Raw genomic sequence first — 16,175 nt, forward strand, 5'->3', positions numbered from 1 at the left:
TAATCAATATTCTTATATGAATTTACTCAAATCATAATATATAATACTATAAAATATAATTTGAAAAATTATTATTAAATATAATTTAATAAAATATATAATTTAATCTAAAGTTTGAATGGGTATTTACCAAGCAAAAATTAACGAACTCTCGTGTATAATTAATATTTCGTGACTAATTAATAGCATAAAGATAAATATAGGAATGAAGAATTTATAGTATACGATTAAAATGCTAATAATTTATAGTATACAATTAAAATATTATAAATAAAATAATAGTAAATGATATATAAGATAAATTAACATATAAATAATTTAACTTATATAATTTAAAATAATTATTATTAAATATAAATTCTTTAAAAAGAATTTATTCCCCTTTTTTTTATGTATATCTGTTCTTGGTGGCTAAATTCTATTCCAACTATTCACATGTTTTTTCATGCCTCGGTCAGTTCTTTTGTACAACAGCAATACATAGAACAGATGCATTTAGAAGTAAAATTTATACTAAAAGTAGAATTTGGAAGCTATAGAATAGATGCCAAAAGATTTACAATTGTAGGTTTTTCACTTCTCTTGAATCTGAAAACACTTGCAAGCAGGATTTTGAACTTTGCAGAAAAGCTCACCAATCTCACAAATAATTTACAAAGTAATGGAACTGGCATAAAAAAACACACACACACACATCTTGTCGTCCGTATTTGCGGTCCGGAACGGCCAACAAATCGAGCAAATCCTGAACCAAAAACCTTTCTCCTTCTTTGGTGGTGTTGCCTTGGTATCCCTCTTGGCAACGAGATCAGCCATGAACTCAACAACAGCCTAATGTAGAAAGAAGTTGAATGAGTTAGTAGCTCATAAGAAATCAAATAGGAAAGGTCCCAGCAAGTTAAATTTGTGGCTATTACTTCACAATGTACCTATTAAAAATTATTGTAACCTACTTAAGTTCCATGTAGCAAAGGAAAAGCACAAGAATAAACTAGAATTAAAGCTGGATGACAGAACATTTGCTTCTGATAGAAATATTGACAACATCAAAACAGAACACATTCAAATTTATGGATTTTCTTATCCCGAAATTTGTAGTTTCAGATTAATATATCAAACCTAGCAGTACATCTCTCAAATCATATATTAATATTCTCATGAAATAAATTTTCATTTGTTTTCTCAATAAAGACAAATCAATTGAGACACAACCCACCAGGCTTTGGCTACCAGGATTGCACGACATGCCTACCAGTTATGTTTGCAACTTGTGCTTTAAAATTAAGTTCAATTAATTGCTTAAATCTATAGCCCCTGAAATAAGAAGAATATAGAACATGGCATAGCTACATTTTCACTCTTTCCAAATTATACAATCAAACAATACATACACACACAGACATGCATCAAATTCTAACCGTATACAACTTGACAGTTTCACATCTCTGAATAGTTCATGAGTTTCAACCAAAGGATTACAGAAGTTGCAGTAAAAGACAGTGATTGTTTTTTTATTGCTTCTAACTACATTATGGTCTCAAAGAAAATGCAAACCTCAAATGGAGGGGAAAACAAGTGCAAGTGACCATAAATAGCTATGCATTTCAATGCTCAATTAGATAACCAACACTCATATTTGTGCATAAAGTGTAGTGTGAAATTCTTGATATCTTTATTAGGACATTCTATGTATAATAATCTAAACTTATACATTCTATGTATAATTATCTAAACATAGATAATAAAGTTGCACTTTGTTGCTAGAAGCAGCATGACAAGGTCTAAGGCAACAGAAAACATGTGAATTGAGCTATAAAGTCAGTATGGTGCTGATGTAGCACATACATGAATATATATCCGCTTAATCCAACTGTCATGTTTCATACCTATGTTACTCGGACTTGGGTGTGAGTGTTGGATACAGGTATGTATCCGATATGGTTAAGCCTTTCTAAGGTTTCCCATGTATTCGGAGGATCTTTAGAGGTAATAAATCCATATCTACATGTCGGACACAAGTGCTGGACATGGGTACTTCAAGAAAAATTATTCAAGCAGATCATGCCCATCAAATTTCCAAGTAATTAAAAACTTCTTAACACCATTTGATATAAATAATTTCAAACCATCAAATATATATATAAAAAGACAATATTCAAGATAAGGGCGATTAAATATAAAAATAAGGGCAATGAAATGGAGATGTAAATACAATACAAAAAAGGTAAAAGAAGCTAAACCTTTCATCTGCTTCATTTTCTACTTCCTCATCTGGCTCAGGTTCCTAGCAGCCAAGCCATAGAAGAGAGTCATAATTTTTAACTGTAACTCAAAGCATAATTTTTAAAGCTGCATCAAGCAAACAAGTTACAAAGCTTAAGAACTAACATAGATAATACAAGTATATATATTTATATGGAATCTGAAAATTTACCTGCAACATCTTCATTATCATAAGTGGCACGATAAACAGTCCCATAGGTGCCATGAGCTATAACATTCCTTAAATCCAACTTAGCCAAATCAATCTCCCATTCCTCAGCTGGCCTTTGTTTCTCAATGTTCCTAGACCAAACTCGGCTCAGGTGCTTCTCCAGCTGCATGTCTAAGCTTTTTAAATCAATTTGATCAGCTCTAAATATCATGTCTTTGCCACTAATGCTTCCATTGCCCTTCATCTTTGAATTTCCACCTCCTTCTAATCCATCTTGTTTCTTTGGTGCCTTGATACCATTATCTTCCTCACCAATTTTCAAATCCATAGTTAAAAGAATATAACAAAATCACCAAATAAAAAAACACAATTAAAGACCCTTAAACTGCAAAACTGATAATAACAATGGAATTTAAACTCAAATTAAAAAATAAGTTGCAAGGTTCCCCAATTCAGGACAAGAGGATTAAATATCAATCAAATATACATATGATCGGATAAAAAAAACCCAGTTTCACCAACCCCAAATCCTATTAGAACCCTGCATTCAAAATTGAACTTATAACCCAAGAAAGAGAAACAGGCATGCAAAGTAGAGTAAGCAAAATAAAATAACAAAATAGTTTTTTTTATTAATTAAAAAAACCATTTAAAAGAAGTTTTTGAAAGAGAAATTCAGGACGAAAAGGCAAACAAATAAACAGCACCAACAACAATGGCTAAAGCAGCTACAGCTACACCAACAAGAATCTGAATATCCATAGATTGCAAGAATTCCAAATCCATGATCCTGATTCCAACTATACCCCAAGATCTTATATTTCTAAGTTCTAATAAAAAGACCCCCAAATTTCTAATTAATGGACAGGACAGGGGAGGAAAAATGGGGTATTTATTCCTTGTTTTAACTCATGCAAAAGGTGCTTTATTTTGTTTTGGCTCAGCTCCTGGCAGAGAAGAGAAAAGCAAAACAAAATCAAAATCAAAATCAAAATCAAAATTGATTTTACAGAAAAGAAAAGGGAAGAAAAACAGGGAAAAAATTTAGAAGAAGAAGCAGAAATCTGGAGAAAAGAAAATGGAGAAAAGAAAAGAAATGTGAGAAGAAAAGAAGCGTACCGTACCAAAAGAAGAAGTAGAAATCTGGAAGAGAAAAAAATTAGGAAACGTTGGGAGAGGATGAGGGCAGAAAATGGAAAATAAAATTGGGAATTGATGGGGATTCCCTATTACCCGCTTCAAACTCAGAGTGGCTATTACGGCCAGTATCAGTAATAGAGAGGGAAGGGAATAGGGCGTAATACGATTACACCCAACCAAACGTCTGTTTGGTGGTGGGCCCAGGGAATAGGGGGAATGCATCCCTATTCCCCCCAACCAAACATGCTATTAATGTATAGGTAGGCCAACAAAAACCTTTTCGATATGATATTGAATATTGATACTTCGATAACTAAATAAAACGTTTTAAAATTTGGACCGTATATATTTATGACACATGGATTAAACTTTAAATATGTTTATACTTACTACATGAATAATTTATATCTAACGAGTTTTAAACTAACATCATTAAAAATTAGGATAATTTTTTAACTTAAGTTCAAATTATTTATACGATTAAGTATAGATGAATCGACAATAATATTAATATTATACTGATTACATTTAATGAAATTAACCCAATTTAAACTCCTAAAAGACTATTGCATTCATAATCATTAACCTAATATAGATGGGTTGGGAATAGGTCTTAAACGTTCATTAAAGATATACGCATTTATTTTTGTTACAATATTTTATGTGGGGGTGGAAATCTGAAAAAGTTAGATGCCTTTACTCCATAAGTAACAGTGCCAGTTACGACAATGGCCCCCCCATTATGAAGAAAAATATTTACTAATTTCAGGACAGTCCCTTCACTTAGAAAAGGGTTTCACTGTTTTTTATTGCTATCTACTAAGGTGAGTTTGTATAGGCAGTGCGTTTACCTGCGGTTAGTGTAAAAACAACGGTAGCTGTGAAATTAGATGCTATAGCGTGAGATAAAAAATAAACTAAACGTACCGTACCGCATTCAATCGCCCATCCAAACCCACCCTAAAAAGCAGAGACATCATCCTCAATAATTGTACTCTGGGACTCTGCTGGTTGAATTTTTGCCCGTCACAATATTGACGGTGCATTTATTCGTAGTTAATGTAATAATAACAATGATAATAAAATTAGGTACTATAACGATATTATAGCATGAGATAAAATAAAAGTTAAACGCACCACATTCACATTTAAAGAGCCTTTAATGCTTTATTACTCTTTCTCAACAATAAATAAATTGCATTCTCTACTATAGAATGAGATGAAGTATTTTGATTGCGTATCTTAGATAATGAAAGACAATCACATTAAATCACTTAAAAGTACACAAAATGAGGTGCATTAAACCAGTGAAAATATATTAAGCCCGTTCAAGTCGATTTAAGAGTCGAGCTATCTGTTTAAGTTTAAAAGTCAGTTCAAAATTTAAGAAAGTTTGAGCAAACAGATATTAAACTTAGAAAATGGGCTTCGACAAAAAACTAGACCCACTTAAAATATAATTTAAAGTTCAAGCCCAACTCTTTTCAAGTTTATAATTTAATAAATTTTCTTTTATATATTATCTAATTTATATAATATTAAATTAAATTAAATTAACTATATTATAATATAAATATTAAAAACATATTGTTTATGTTTAAAATTTAAAATAAAAATTATATTTTTAAAAATAAAAACAGGCGAGTCGAATTAGATTTAAATAATTATGTATGATATTAGTATTATGCATAGATAGTACCTAAATTCGACCCGGCCGGGCCCTTATTTAGCGGCAGTTGTTCTCCAAGAGAAACGACGACGTTCTTTTTACATTAAAATTTATGTACGAAAGTGGACCACATGCATATTCTGACATAATTCAGGCCTAAGCGTATGATGGTGGGCCCAATCATGGAAGTAAAACAAACACGTGGCGGACGACAGCTTTGGAAAACCAATCTAACGGTGTCAATTAAAAGTCTATTTTCCCCACTTGATCGGACGGTTATAATCAACCCTTTCTCAATTTCAAAAGTTTCCCATAATTAAACCCAAAAAAATTATTGAAAGTCCCTCTCCACTTCCTTTTAGCCTGAAACAAAAGCCATCCCCCCCAAAAAATTAATTTCCGTTTTGAACCCTAAAAATCCCTTTTTTTCCCTTAAACCTCAATTGAACCGCTCAATCTCACCATGAACGGTACGAAAAGATTTGCCTTATCGAGCTCGGCTGCCGATGCCAATGATTCTGCTGTGAGTTTTCTGAAATTTTACATATTTTTAGTTAATTTTTTTTAAATGGTGTTGCTTCATAGTTTCATTCCCTCAAATTGATAGCATAAACCTAATTTATTTATTTTTTGTTTCTAAATGCTAAAGTAAAGAAAGAGGACATTTCTTTAGTGATTTGTTAGTAAGTTTTTGTGGGTTTAATTGACTTGTAAATAAGGAAGTTAATGAGCTTTGAATTAATGGAAAAGACTGTTAAAATTCGAATCTTTTGCGTTTTTTTAAGTTTCTGTTAGCTGACAAGTGTCTTAGGAAGATCGAAGGTTTTCTTTTTTGAATATCTGATGTGGGTTTATTGGGTTTTGAAGAATGGACTTGGAATTGATGGAAGATAAAAGTGTTTGATCATGGCTATCATTGTTAATGTTTTGAAAAACCGAGAGAACAAACTTGTTAATGACTAGAGCAAACTAATTTCAAAAGATTAGAGTGTGCTTGCATTGTTGAAAGGAAGGGGGAGGGGTAATTATGACTATTTTGTACCTAATAGTCAATTTTTATCGTTTGATGTTTCGATGTATCAATCACGTTGTTGAATTCATCAATCGTGGTCTGCAGTTCCGCAACAAAAGAATAATGGCAGGATATCCTTTTGATCCTCAAAGGGCAGAACCATCTCAACAGCAGCCGAATGCAACACCAGCATTAGACCCACAGCGAGCTGAGTTGTCTCGGCGGCATGTGAAAGCTCTCAACATCCAATTTGCAAGGTCCTGTCTGTGATGTTTCTACAACTTGCTTATGCTATATATGCTTGTTTAAGACTAAATGATTTGATCTTTTGCTACTTATAAAACATGTTTGATGTATTTAATGTTCTTGTCAGTCCCTAGTATAGCCAAGCTTCTTGCTTCTTTGTCTCTGGACCTTAGTGAACTTAAAGACTTTATTTATTGTCCATAACAACATTTTATGTTAGCAGTTGGGTGCAATCACAACTGAAGAATCACCCTGATGAGCTTTGGCAAGATGGTGTTAGTGATTACCTAAGTCATGCCTCACACATTATGGTAATTTCTGATGGTTTGTCATCCACTTGAGAAATATGGTCATGTTTTTACAGTCTTAAGTGAATACATTTGATTGCTAATTCTATGGCTGTACTGTTAGATTCTTTGAGCTCTGACTTTAAAAGGATTTTGTTTTGTCTCTTCTTGTTACTTTTGTTTCTTCACATTATTTCTTTATATGAATAAAACTAAAGCTAGCTGCTGTGCTTGTTTTATGATAAGCGCGTAATTTCTAAATTATTTGTGATATTTCTTGCCTCTAATTATTGTATTTATGTTCTTAATTATATTATTTATATTTATATTTTGTTTATTATTGATTCAGGAAATAATTGGAGAAAAAGGAGCTTGAAGTTTATTTTTGACAAGTTTTTTTGGTTTAAAGAAAACAAAATAAAACTAAGATCACCAAGGTCTAAGTCTCCCCAAGTCTTAACCTAATGATGTCTATTTATAAGGCAAAAATAACTTAATGGAGAAAATCAAAAAGTGCCCTTAATTAAATTGAGCAGAAACTTTTTAGGTTTCTTGACAATTTTCGCGTCAAACTTTCTGGCCATTTTTGGACATCTTTCTGACGTTTTTGGGCTTTAGCCGTGAAATCACTTCAGATAGATCTTTCAATTCCCTCCGAATCAGTATGTTATGGGCCCAAAACGGAGATTTGTAGCTGAAGTTAGCTGAAGGCCAAAATACTGAAACTGCACTGGGTTAAAAGTCCAAACCTCAAAAACTTGTCAAAAATGAACTTTAAGCTCTTTTTTCTGTAGTTATTCCCTAATCAAACAAACAACATATAAATATAATTAAGAACATAAGTAGCATAATTCAAGGCGAGAAATATCACAAATAATTTAGAAATTACGCACTTATCATTTTATATACCAGTATTTAGTTGTGTTTGCAATTGGGTGTTACTTGCTCATGCCATGCACCTTTAGAGGAAAAAAATCGGAAAGATTTATATCTTTCCACTAGCAGTTTTGTTGACAACTTTAGGTAGACTGTGCATCTATTTTGAAGTTCTCTTTGGCTTATATCACAGATAACCCTCATCTGAGCATCTGTGACTTCCACTAATGTTTAAATTAGTATGCAAGAATAGACCTCATATATTTAAGGCATTATTGCTTTTGTTTGCTAACTTGAGAGGTACTCCATTTCCTTGTTTGCAGGACAAGTTCAGTGATGTTGTCAATTGGCTCAAAGCGAATGCGGCTAATGGTGACAGTTTGTCTGCTGCTGAATCCCATAAAAATGAAAGCAAAAATGTTCCTGAAACCAAAAATACTGAGAATAAGTTTTTTCAAGGGAAAATTGGATTCACTCCAACCAGCACAACTACAAGCCTTATTCCAGGCTCTACAACTCTGAGTTTTTCTCCAGGCACTACAACCATGAGCTTTTCTCCAGGCACCACAGCTGGGATGTTTTCTCTGAACACTACAACTACACGCTCGACTCCAGCTGATATGACTAAAAAATTTCCTCCATTGGGTACAACTACTAGCTTTACCTCGGCTAGTTCAACTACAAGCTTCACTCCAGTTGGTCTGACAACAAGCTCAATGGCAGCTGGTTCAAACTCAAGCTTTTCATTTGGCCTTTCAACCGCAAATTTTACTTCCTCCAGTACAACAAATAGCTTTACTTCATCTAATATGACTTCAGGCTTTGCATCTCCTTGGAGCACTGGAGCATTCTCTAATAGTCAGAGCCCTTTCTTGTTTGGTAGGTGTTTCATTGCTTTTTGCTACAAGGATTATACTAGAATTAAAACTCAACAGTAGTAGCTTGAAGATTTTAAGACAACTACGTATTTTACATCCTATTTTGTTATTTCAGGAACTCAGAGCTCAGTTTCTGTGGACAACAATGCAGCAGATGATGCAGATGATGGTGGGACAATCAAACTTAATCTTCTTTTCCTTATTTACTGGAGATATTGCTTAAGTGCATTCCTTCATTAAATTAAGCCTTGTCATGTAATTTTTTCTTTTCTAGGTTACTTCGTTTTATTAGTTTTAACTCAATAGGTTAACCCTTTGTGTCTCCACCTCAACTTTTAATTTCGTTACTGTCTCAATATGTGCATATTAATAAGTGTCACGTTGGATTGTCAGAAAATGAGTTGCCACGGCCAAGCAGTCCATCAGTGAAGAAGTCGGAAGAGAAGGGTATTGTTGTTGTTCATGAAGTCAAATGCAAGCTTTATGTCAAGGTGTATCTTCTGAACAAGCTTGTGCTCAGTAGTGATTTTTCTGTCTACTCTTGACTTGTGACATGGTGTTTTTGGTTCTGACCTTCCCTCTTGTGTCATGCCAGTCAACTGATCCAGAAGATAAAGATTCATGGAAAGATAAAGGCACTGGGCAACTTTCCATAAAATGCAAAGAGGGTATCAGCAAGGGTTCGAAAGATTCCAAGCCAACAATCGTTGTTCGAAATGAGGTATGTTCCTTTATACACATTTATCAGTTACAAAAAGACAAGTTCAATTCTATAAGACTATAACAAACTATTGGTTGCAGGTGGGAAAGTTGTTACTAAATGCATTGCTATATCCTGGGATCAAAACAAGCGCACAAAAGAATTCCCTTGTTGCAATATTTCATACCTCGGTAATATGGTTTAACCTTCCTTGCAGAATTTGACCTTGTTTCGAGTATTTGAGTAGACCTTATTTCGAGTATTTGAGTGGCATGTCTTGTATTTTGTAGGATGAAGGTGGCGATAACCAAGAGGTAGTGGCCCGTACCTTCTTAATTAGAACAAAAACAGAGGATGACCGAAACAAACTGGTAACAGCAATCCAAGAGTATGCACCGGCGTCGTAACTGTATGTGAAATCCATTATTTTGAACCCCAGAAAATATAATGTAAACTTGAATGAGTGTAATTTTCCTGGAATATTACTCCTTTACATTTTGCCAGGGTCGGCTTCTTAGGGACTAGACCAGCTGTGTTCTAGTAGCCCCCAAAAAAGCAATGGGGCCTATTTCATAGTCGGGACTAAAAGAGATTATCATATATTCTCACAGCAGTTGCACCATAAACAAAGATTATAGTGTTCATTTATCTGCAAAATCCCAAAGAACTGTTTTCTTCTTCTTCTTATTTTTTATTTTTTTTTTCTGTGTTTCTATTTAGATCTGTTGGGTGCCATTGCAAAGCTAGAAGTTGAAGGCATTCTACTTAAAAGAATTTTGTTTGATTATTGTTTAGATAGTTTACTCTAATTACAATGTAAAGGGTGGATGCATAGATGGAAAGGAAGTTCTATAGCTATATACACCCAATATGTTCTATAGCTTATATATACACGTATATATACGCACACAATATGTTTGTGTATGTATATACCTGTTATTATATGTGACCAGCTCACTTAACCACCTTGTCCAGAAAACAGAACGTGGAACTCGTCCTATTTGTAATCAAAGGGATCCTTTGCTCAAAGGAATTGTTGCACTTGACATTGTATGATCATCATACCCAGGTTCCATCTTTCAACACTTGTCTCATGTATGTTAAACGTGTGGGTTATACTTTAAATCATATTAATCCCACTTGGATAATACTCAAAATCACATCAAACCCGCATATGGACTCCATAATAAGATAGCAAGTTGTGTAGTTACAGGTACAGGAGGTCAACCATGATTTAACTTGTTCCCTTTAGATGTGCATGGAGAGAGGCCTACATCAAGTCATTTGGTTTGTTGAATTTAACTTCATAGGTTAAGGCGGTTAAAGCCTAGAACTGCCAAACGGCGACAACCTTCGTAACTTGGTCAACAATCTTGGCCGAGCTACGAAACATAAAACAACTTGGCCGAGATTCACGGTGTGTCATTAAATACCTTTTAGGTATCAATTATCAAATAGTTTATGCTTTGTAAATAATTTAGATATTTTGAACAATTTTTTAATTATTATATAAATATATTTTTACGTGTATTATTGAGTTATATTTACATGTACAAATAATATAATATTTTATTAAAAATAAAACGGATACATACCAATATCAAAAGAGCTAAAATAACATTTAGTCCTTAAAACTGACAACTTTACCATCTTGGTCTCTAAATTTTTTGTCCATTGCAATCTTAAAATTTGACAACTTTTTTTTCAATTTGATTCTTGAACTTGAATTTTATTAATATATGATGATGAAATTATGATACATTATCACTTCAATTTTCGTTTTAAGAAATCTAAAAATACATTGATCTAGATTTGTGAATCCTTATCAATTAGAAGAAGAAGGCCTCACGAGTTGAGACACATGAAATTGGCTAAGCATTTTATTCGAACAAATATAGAACTAGAATGGATGGTTTTATGTACATTAACGATTCTTCTTTCCGAGTTGAGATCGATCGGAGAAAACTAATGAATGCTAATATTAATGGACTCTGTAGAAGAGTTATTCATCGAAATAGTACTCTTACCGATCTATTAATAACAAGTAGGTCTATGCCTCAGAATATTATAGTAGATTTATGTCAAAAAAGAGAAAGTGGGTAAATAGAAAACCCATAACTTTCAGCTTTAAAATATATTGTTGGTTTGAAAGATTGCATTTGCTAATCATGTGCGCCCATATTTCACTTTTCTTTTGGTCTTCCCATTCACTCGTGGATTCCAACTCCATGCTTGTCTATGTTTCTTGTTTTATTTGGACACAATCAATCAGTTTGAGCCGTAAGGAATTCGAGAATCTAAATTTTATTAATATAAATAAAAATGAATTTTTTATTACATTATGATTTATTTTAAAAAGTTTTACTGATATAACTATCAATTATAATGTATAATCAATTAAGATAATGCATAATAAAGAATCGGACAAAACTCGCATAAGATATATGTAAATGGTCAAAAGGAAACTTACATATTATAATTATAGATAGTGGGTCTCAAAACTCGACATTATAAAATCTAAGTCCTTAGCTTTTGTCAACAATGTCAAAACTAGAAATAGCGACGAAGTGAGATGAGGTAATTGTTGTTAAATCCACCATTATTGTAAAATTAGCACATTTTATTCCACCACTTATTCCGTTCCACCATAGATAAATAATTTTGAAAATTATTATCACCTTTATAGATGCTAAATGCATCCATCTTTGCCCTCACTTCTTTCCGTTTAAATTTAATTTTTATTATTTATCTTTTAAAATTTTTAATTTTTTAAATGTTAATAAAAGAAAAAAAATGGGACACAAACTGCCAAAAAGATCAAGTGGGCACTAAATGAACACCACTTGTGTCACTCCAAGTTTCAATCAACCCATGTAAAGTTGCACTAATTTCTTTCCAAATCCAAACAAGACAGCCCCACTTTCACATATTGTCCCTTTTTTCTTTTCAAAATTTGTAATATTCTTTGTAATTATTCATTACTTTTTCTTTAGTAGATTTAGTCAATGTATTTTTATAGCTTTGTATATCTTAATCCAATCCTTAGTGAATTTAATCACTTCATTTTTATAGGTTTGTAAATCTTAATCCACTCATTACTAGATTTATGTTAAAAGTAATGATATGACAATAACAAGTAAATAAAAATATGTACAAAATGTCACTTTACTTAAAATTCTAAAAATAATAATAAGTTCCAAAAAAAATTCTAAAGTTCAGAATTATAGAAGAATTAAAAAAATTGTAAAAAGTTACTCTATATGCAAAAATAAAATTATAAAAAGTGAGTATAAATTCACAACAACATGTATAAATAATAGAATATAGTTACTTGTTATTATAGAGTTTCGACGTTTTTTCATGTAGAATTAAAAGGTTAGTATACACGTATTAATGGTAAGAACATATTCATATCACACACGCATACATTATGTTCAAAGGGAGTTGTCCAAATAAAGGCTTACCCCGAAGATTCGAATCCGGGTCGGTTATAGGATGAACAACCTTTAACCATTAAGCCAATCATGGAATTTTTTATCTATAATATGGGATCGTGTCAATAGCTAATGTTAATGCTAGTAGTTTTCAGTATTTCTCTTGTTATAAATATTTTTAAGCTATTTTTCTTAAACATGTTATAAATCCCTTATTCTTCATAAATTTGAAATTTAGCCTATGTACTTTCGTATTTGAGAATCAAGTTCAATTGGTAGCACAATTAAATTGGTTTGTGTGACATTTTTTTTTTGGTAAATAAAGTCTCAAAATAATTATAGCATTATTTCAATATCATCATGCATAAACCTACTATCAAATCGTAATTGATCAGCAATCACTTCCAGAGGTTCCTGGAAAACTATCAGAGCATAAGGAAACGCTTTCATCTTCCCAGCCAACAAGTGTGCGGTTACATTGACATCAATTGAAATCTTCTTAATGATTACCCTCTAGTGCCTTCTATAAAGTTCCTGAATTCTCGAAATTATGTCCATGTACAATTGTCCATAAGACCTGTGTAAGATGACTTTCATAGCTTGTGCACAATCTATTTCAACCATAATATTAGCCCAATTATTATCCCACACCAGATGGAGTTCATCGTAAATAACCCAAAATAATTTTAACAACACTAAAAAAAATTTATTGAATATAGTATTTTTCTTCTTTTAAGTCTTGAATAAGAAGTCAACTTTATATTATAAGGTGCTCAAAGAGTCAAAGGAAATAGATAAAGCATGTGCTCCTAAATGTATGGCTCAAATCATGTATGACTATAGCCCACTAAGATATTATAAAATAAAAATAAAAATAAAAATAAAAATAAGAAATTCTATTTTGTATTTATAATTTTATTCTACTCTTTGATGTGTGCTTTAATAATTATTTATTTTAAAATTATACTTTTATTTAAGCCATAAAAAAAGAGAGGAAATGGACGTAAACAAAAATCTAGAGCACAAAATATATATTTGAGGTGAAATATATTTATATTGGTGTTATTTTATATTATTAATATTTTAATAATTAAACCGTCATATTTTTTATATAAATTATGTATTGTAAGTCAATTTGACGTAATTGTTCAATAAAAATTGACATATGTACTATTCTATATTGATATGATAGATATTTCAATTTGTTTAAAATTTACATTTATAATAAGTACTATTAAATCGATCGATTTAACGATTGTATCGTTAAAATAAATTTGTTTCTTAATATCAGTCCCTTTCAATATGACATAACACATAACGCATTGATTAACTTTTAAACAAAATATTTATTGTGTTAATTAAGATATTAAATTAAAACATGTAATTAGAAAATCATTTGCATCACTTTCATTCTATTGTGTACCCTAAGCAAAGTCATTTGGGTGTTCAATCTCTGATACAATTACGTTTCTGGTACCTTATATTTTTGGACTTTTTAAATTTAGTCACTCTAGTTTTAATTTCAATAATTTAATATCTCTACTTGTTTGGTTTATAAGTGACAATATAATTGGATCATTAAATTTGAATATCTAACATATTGATATTCAAAGATTTAGTTTAAAAGTTAAATTTTTATTAATAACACATTTAAAATTAATAGAAGTCAATTAATATATTAATAGGGACTAAATTAGTAGAATTAAAAGTAAAGAAATTAAAGGAGTTAGTAGGGTCAATCCGCTTGTGTATGAGTTGGATTACCTAAATAACTTGTATGACCTGACTCTGTACGACATTGCTGCCATTTGCTAATTAATGGAACTTTTAAGATGTATATTTAAAAAATAAAAAAAAGTAAAAGAGACTAAATTCCAAAATTCTAAGGAATATTAGGAGTGAGAGCATAATTAGACCGATGTAAATTCATTTTAAAAGGCATAATTTTGGTTTTAGTCCTTCTATTATGTTAATATTTGAAATTTTATTATTCCATTGTAATTCAATATAATTTAATTCTCTATTACAAAGTAGCGACATTGATTTTTCCACTTAAAAACTTATTTACTTGGATAACATATAAATTTATTAGGTTAAAATCTATCATAAGTCCTTGTGCTCTTTGTAAATTTAGAATATTGTCATTGTACTTTTATTTCTAGGAATTTAGTCCCTCAATTTTTCGATTTCAAAATATAGGTTCAATTATTAACACTGTTAAAATTATTTTGTTAAATTCAAGTTTATTACAACGTTATTTTTTACTTATATTGCTATCGAGTAAGTATTTTTTATTTAAAATGTCGCTAAAATGTTTAACAAAAAATTTATCAGTTTTAACAATTAGACGTGAATTTTGGAACTGTAAAATAGAGGACTAAATTCTTGAAAATAAAAATATATAGACTAATTTCTAAGTTTAAAAGAGTACATGGACCTATAACATATTTTAACCAATTTATTATTGCTTAAACATAATTAACTCGAGTTTTCATTCAACCCTAGTTGTGTGATTGAAGAAGACTAAAAATTTTCAAATCATCAATTTTTATATGATGCATACATCTACCCTTAACTTTTAGCCCTTAAATCGGAAGAAAAACATGCTTAAGTGCCTTTGAATGTATGTTTTGCTAATTATTGCAATAACAGTTATGGGAATTGAACTAAAACTCAATTTACTCGATAATCATTAAAATTTCAACCAACTAATAATATTATAAAATATAAATTAAATTATAAAAATAAATGTTAATCTAAAATTAGACTTTTTAAAATGGGTAAATAACACCCAACGTCTCTAAACTATTAAAAGTTTATATTTTGACTATTTAACTTCAAAAAGTAACAAAATTGTCATTAAATTATTTGAAAGTTTTCATTTAAGTCATTGAGCTATACAAAAAAAATTCATTTGAGTCATTGAGCTGTTAAGCTTTTTTTTTTTTTTCTAAAAGAACTAGACTAGTGAGATCTAAGTGACGGTTCAACAATCATTGCGGTAGATTAATACTCATCGAGGAGTAGAACATACCTTAAATCTAAGTCGATCCGATGGTTAGTGTCGAAGATCAAAGAATAAAGTTGTTTGGATTTTGGTTCGCAAATTTAGGATGTTAAAAAATGTTTCATTCAAAAAAAAAAACTAAATTGTAGAAGAAAAGGGGAAGAAGAGTTTTCGAAGAGTACATGCATTGCAAACAACAAAGGCTATACAACAACAATTTTAATAGTCTAGTGACTTAAATAAAAAAATTTCAAATAGTTTAATGATCATTTTGTAACTTTTTTAAGTTAGAATGACCAAAACATAAATATACTAATAATTTTTAACCTTGAGGGTAATTTACCCTTTAAAAATCAAGCGGTAATAGGAATGCAAATAAAACTAGAACACAACTTCCCATGTATGTCTCTCTCTCTCCTAATAATTGGATAAATAATAATTGCTGGCTGAGAATTTCCAATTTTTCGTTCCACCTTTCGTCAATTATCTCAA

The 16,175-nt window shown here is 31.0% G+C and overlaps 2 protein-coding genes across 16 annotated transcripts; one reads left to right on the forward strand and one right to left on the reverse strand.

The window, feature by feature from the left end:
* Positions 1-507: 507 nt before the first annotated feature.
* Positions 508-3,815, reverse strand: LOC105789157 (uncharacterized). Of its 7 annotated transcripts, none has more exons than XM_052627645.1 (4): positions 3,559-3,815; positions 2,435-2,737; positions 2,241-2,284; positions 508-831 (listed from the first exon to the last, which is right to left on the reverse strand). In XM_052627645.1, exons 1-3 carry the CDS (start codon positions 3,794-3,796, stop codon positions 2,277-2,279), a joined length of 549 nt encoding a protein of 182 aa, XP_052483605.1. In that variant the 5' UTR covers positions 3,797-3,815; the 3' UTR covers positions 508-831; positions 2,241-2,276. The 7 variants fall into 7 exon arrangements, with proteins under 7 accessions (XP_052483605.1, XP_052483603.1, XP_052483604.1 ...); XM_052627643.1 differs by having other exon boundaries at positions 2,241-2,322; XM_052627644.1 differs by having other exon boundaries at positions 2,241-2,349.
* A 1,763-nt stretch (positions 3,816-5,578) lies between these two features.
* On the forward strand, positions 5,579-10,772 carry LOC105789159 (uncharacterized). Of its 9 annotated transcripts, none has more exons than XR_008193773.1 (11): positions 5,579-5,766; positions 6,361-6,512; positions 6,725-6,812; positions 7,988-8,543; positions 8,658-8,711; positions 8,936-9,033; positions 9,138-9,263; positions 9,344-9,433; positions 9,533-9,651; positions 10,218-10,337; positions 10,450-10,772. XR_008193773.1 is itself a non-coding variant. In XM_052627649.1 (10 exons), the coding sequence occupies exons 1-9, from the start codon at positions 5,707-5,709 to the stop codon at positions 9,647-9,649; spliced, it is 1,341 nt and encodes a 446-aa protein (XP_052483609.1). In that variant the 5' UTR covers positions 5,579-5,706; the 3' UTR covers positions 9,650-9,651; positions 10,218-10,772. The 9 variants fall into 9 exon arrangements, 4 of the variants coding, with proteins under 4 accessions (XP_052483609.1, XP_012471871.1, XP_052483610.1 ...); XR_008193774.1 differs by having other exon boundaries at positions 10,456-10,772; XR_008193772.1 differs by having other exon boundaries at positions 10,218-10,311.
* Positions 10,773-16,175: the final 5,403 nt, after the last annotated feature.

This window comes from Gossypium raimondii, chromosome 2 (genome assembly GCF_025698545.1).
Source record: "Gossypium raimondii isolate GPD5lz chromosome 2, ASM2569854v1, whole genome shotgun sequence".
Lineage (NCBI taxonomy): Eukaryota > Viridiplantae > Streptophyta > Magnoliopsida > Malvales > Malvaceae > Gossypium > Gossypium raimondii.

What these genes read in the sequence shown, in the direction of transcription:
- LOC105789157 (XM_052627643.1), bottom strand. Translation starts at nt 3,796, where the DNA reads ATGCATTCCCCCTATTCCCTGGGCCCACCACCAAACAGACGTTTGGTT. An exon ending in GATTTCTACTTCTTCTTTTG is followed by an intron (nt 2,738 to 3,558) that starts GTACGGTACGCT and finishes TTGGTGAGGAAG; the next exon opens with ATAATGGTATCAAGGCACCA. An exon ending in TGATAATGAAGATGTTGCAG is followed by an intron (nt 2,323 to 2,434) that starts GTAAATTTTCAG and finishes TTTGAGTTACAG; the next exon opens with TTAAAAATTATGACTCTCTT.
- LOC105789159 (XM_052627649.1), top strand. Translation starts at nt 5,707, where the DNA reads ATGAACGGTACGAAAAGATTTGCCTTATCGAGCTCGGCTGCCGATGCC. An exon ending in CCGATGCCAATGATTCTGCT is followed by an intron (nt 5,767 to 6,360) that starts GTGAGTTTTCTG and finishes CGTGGTCTGCAG; the next exon opens with TTCCGCAACAAAAGAATAAT. An exon ending in TTGCAATATTTCATACCTCG is followed by an intron (nt 9,434 to 9,532) that starts GTAATATGGTTT and finishes TGTATTTTGTAG; the next exon opens with GATGAAGGTGGCGATAACCA.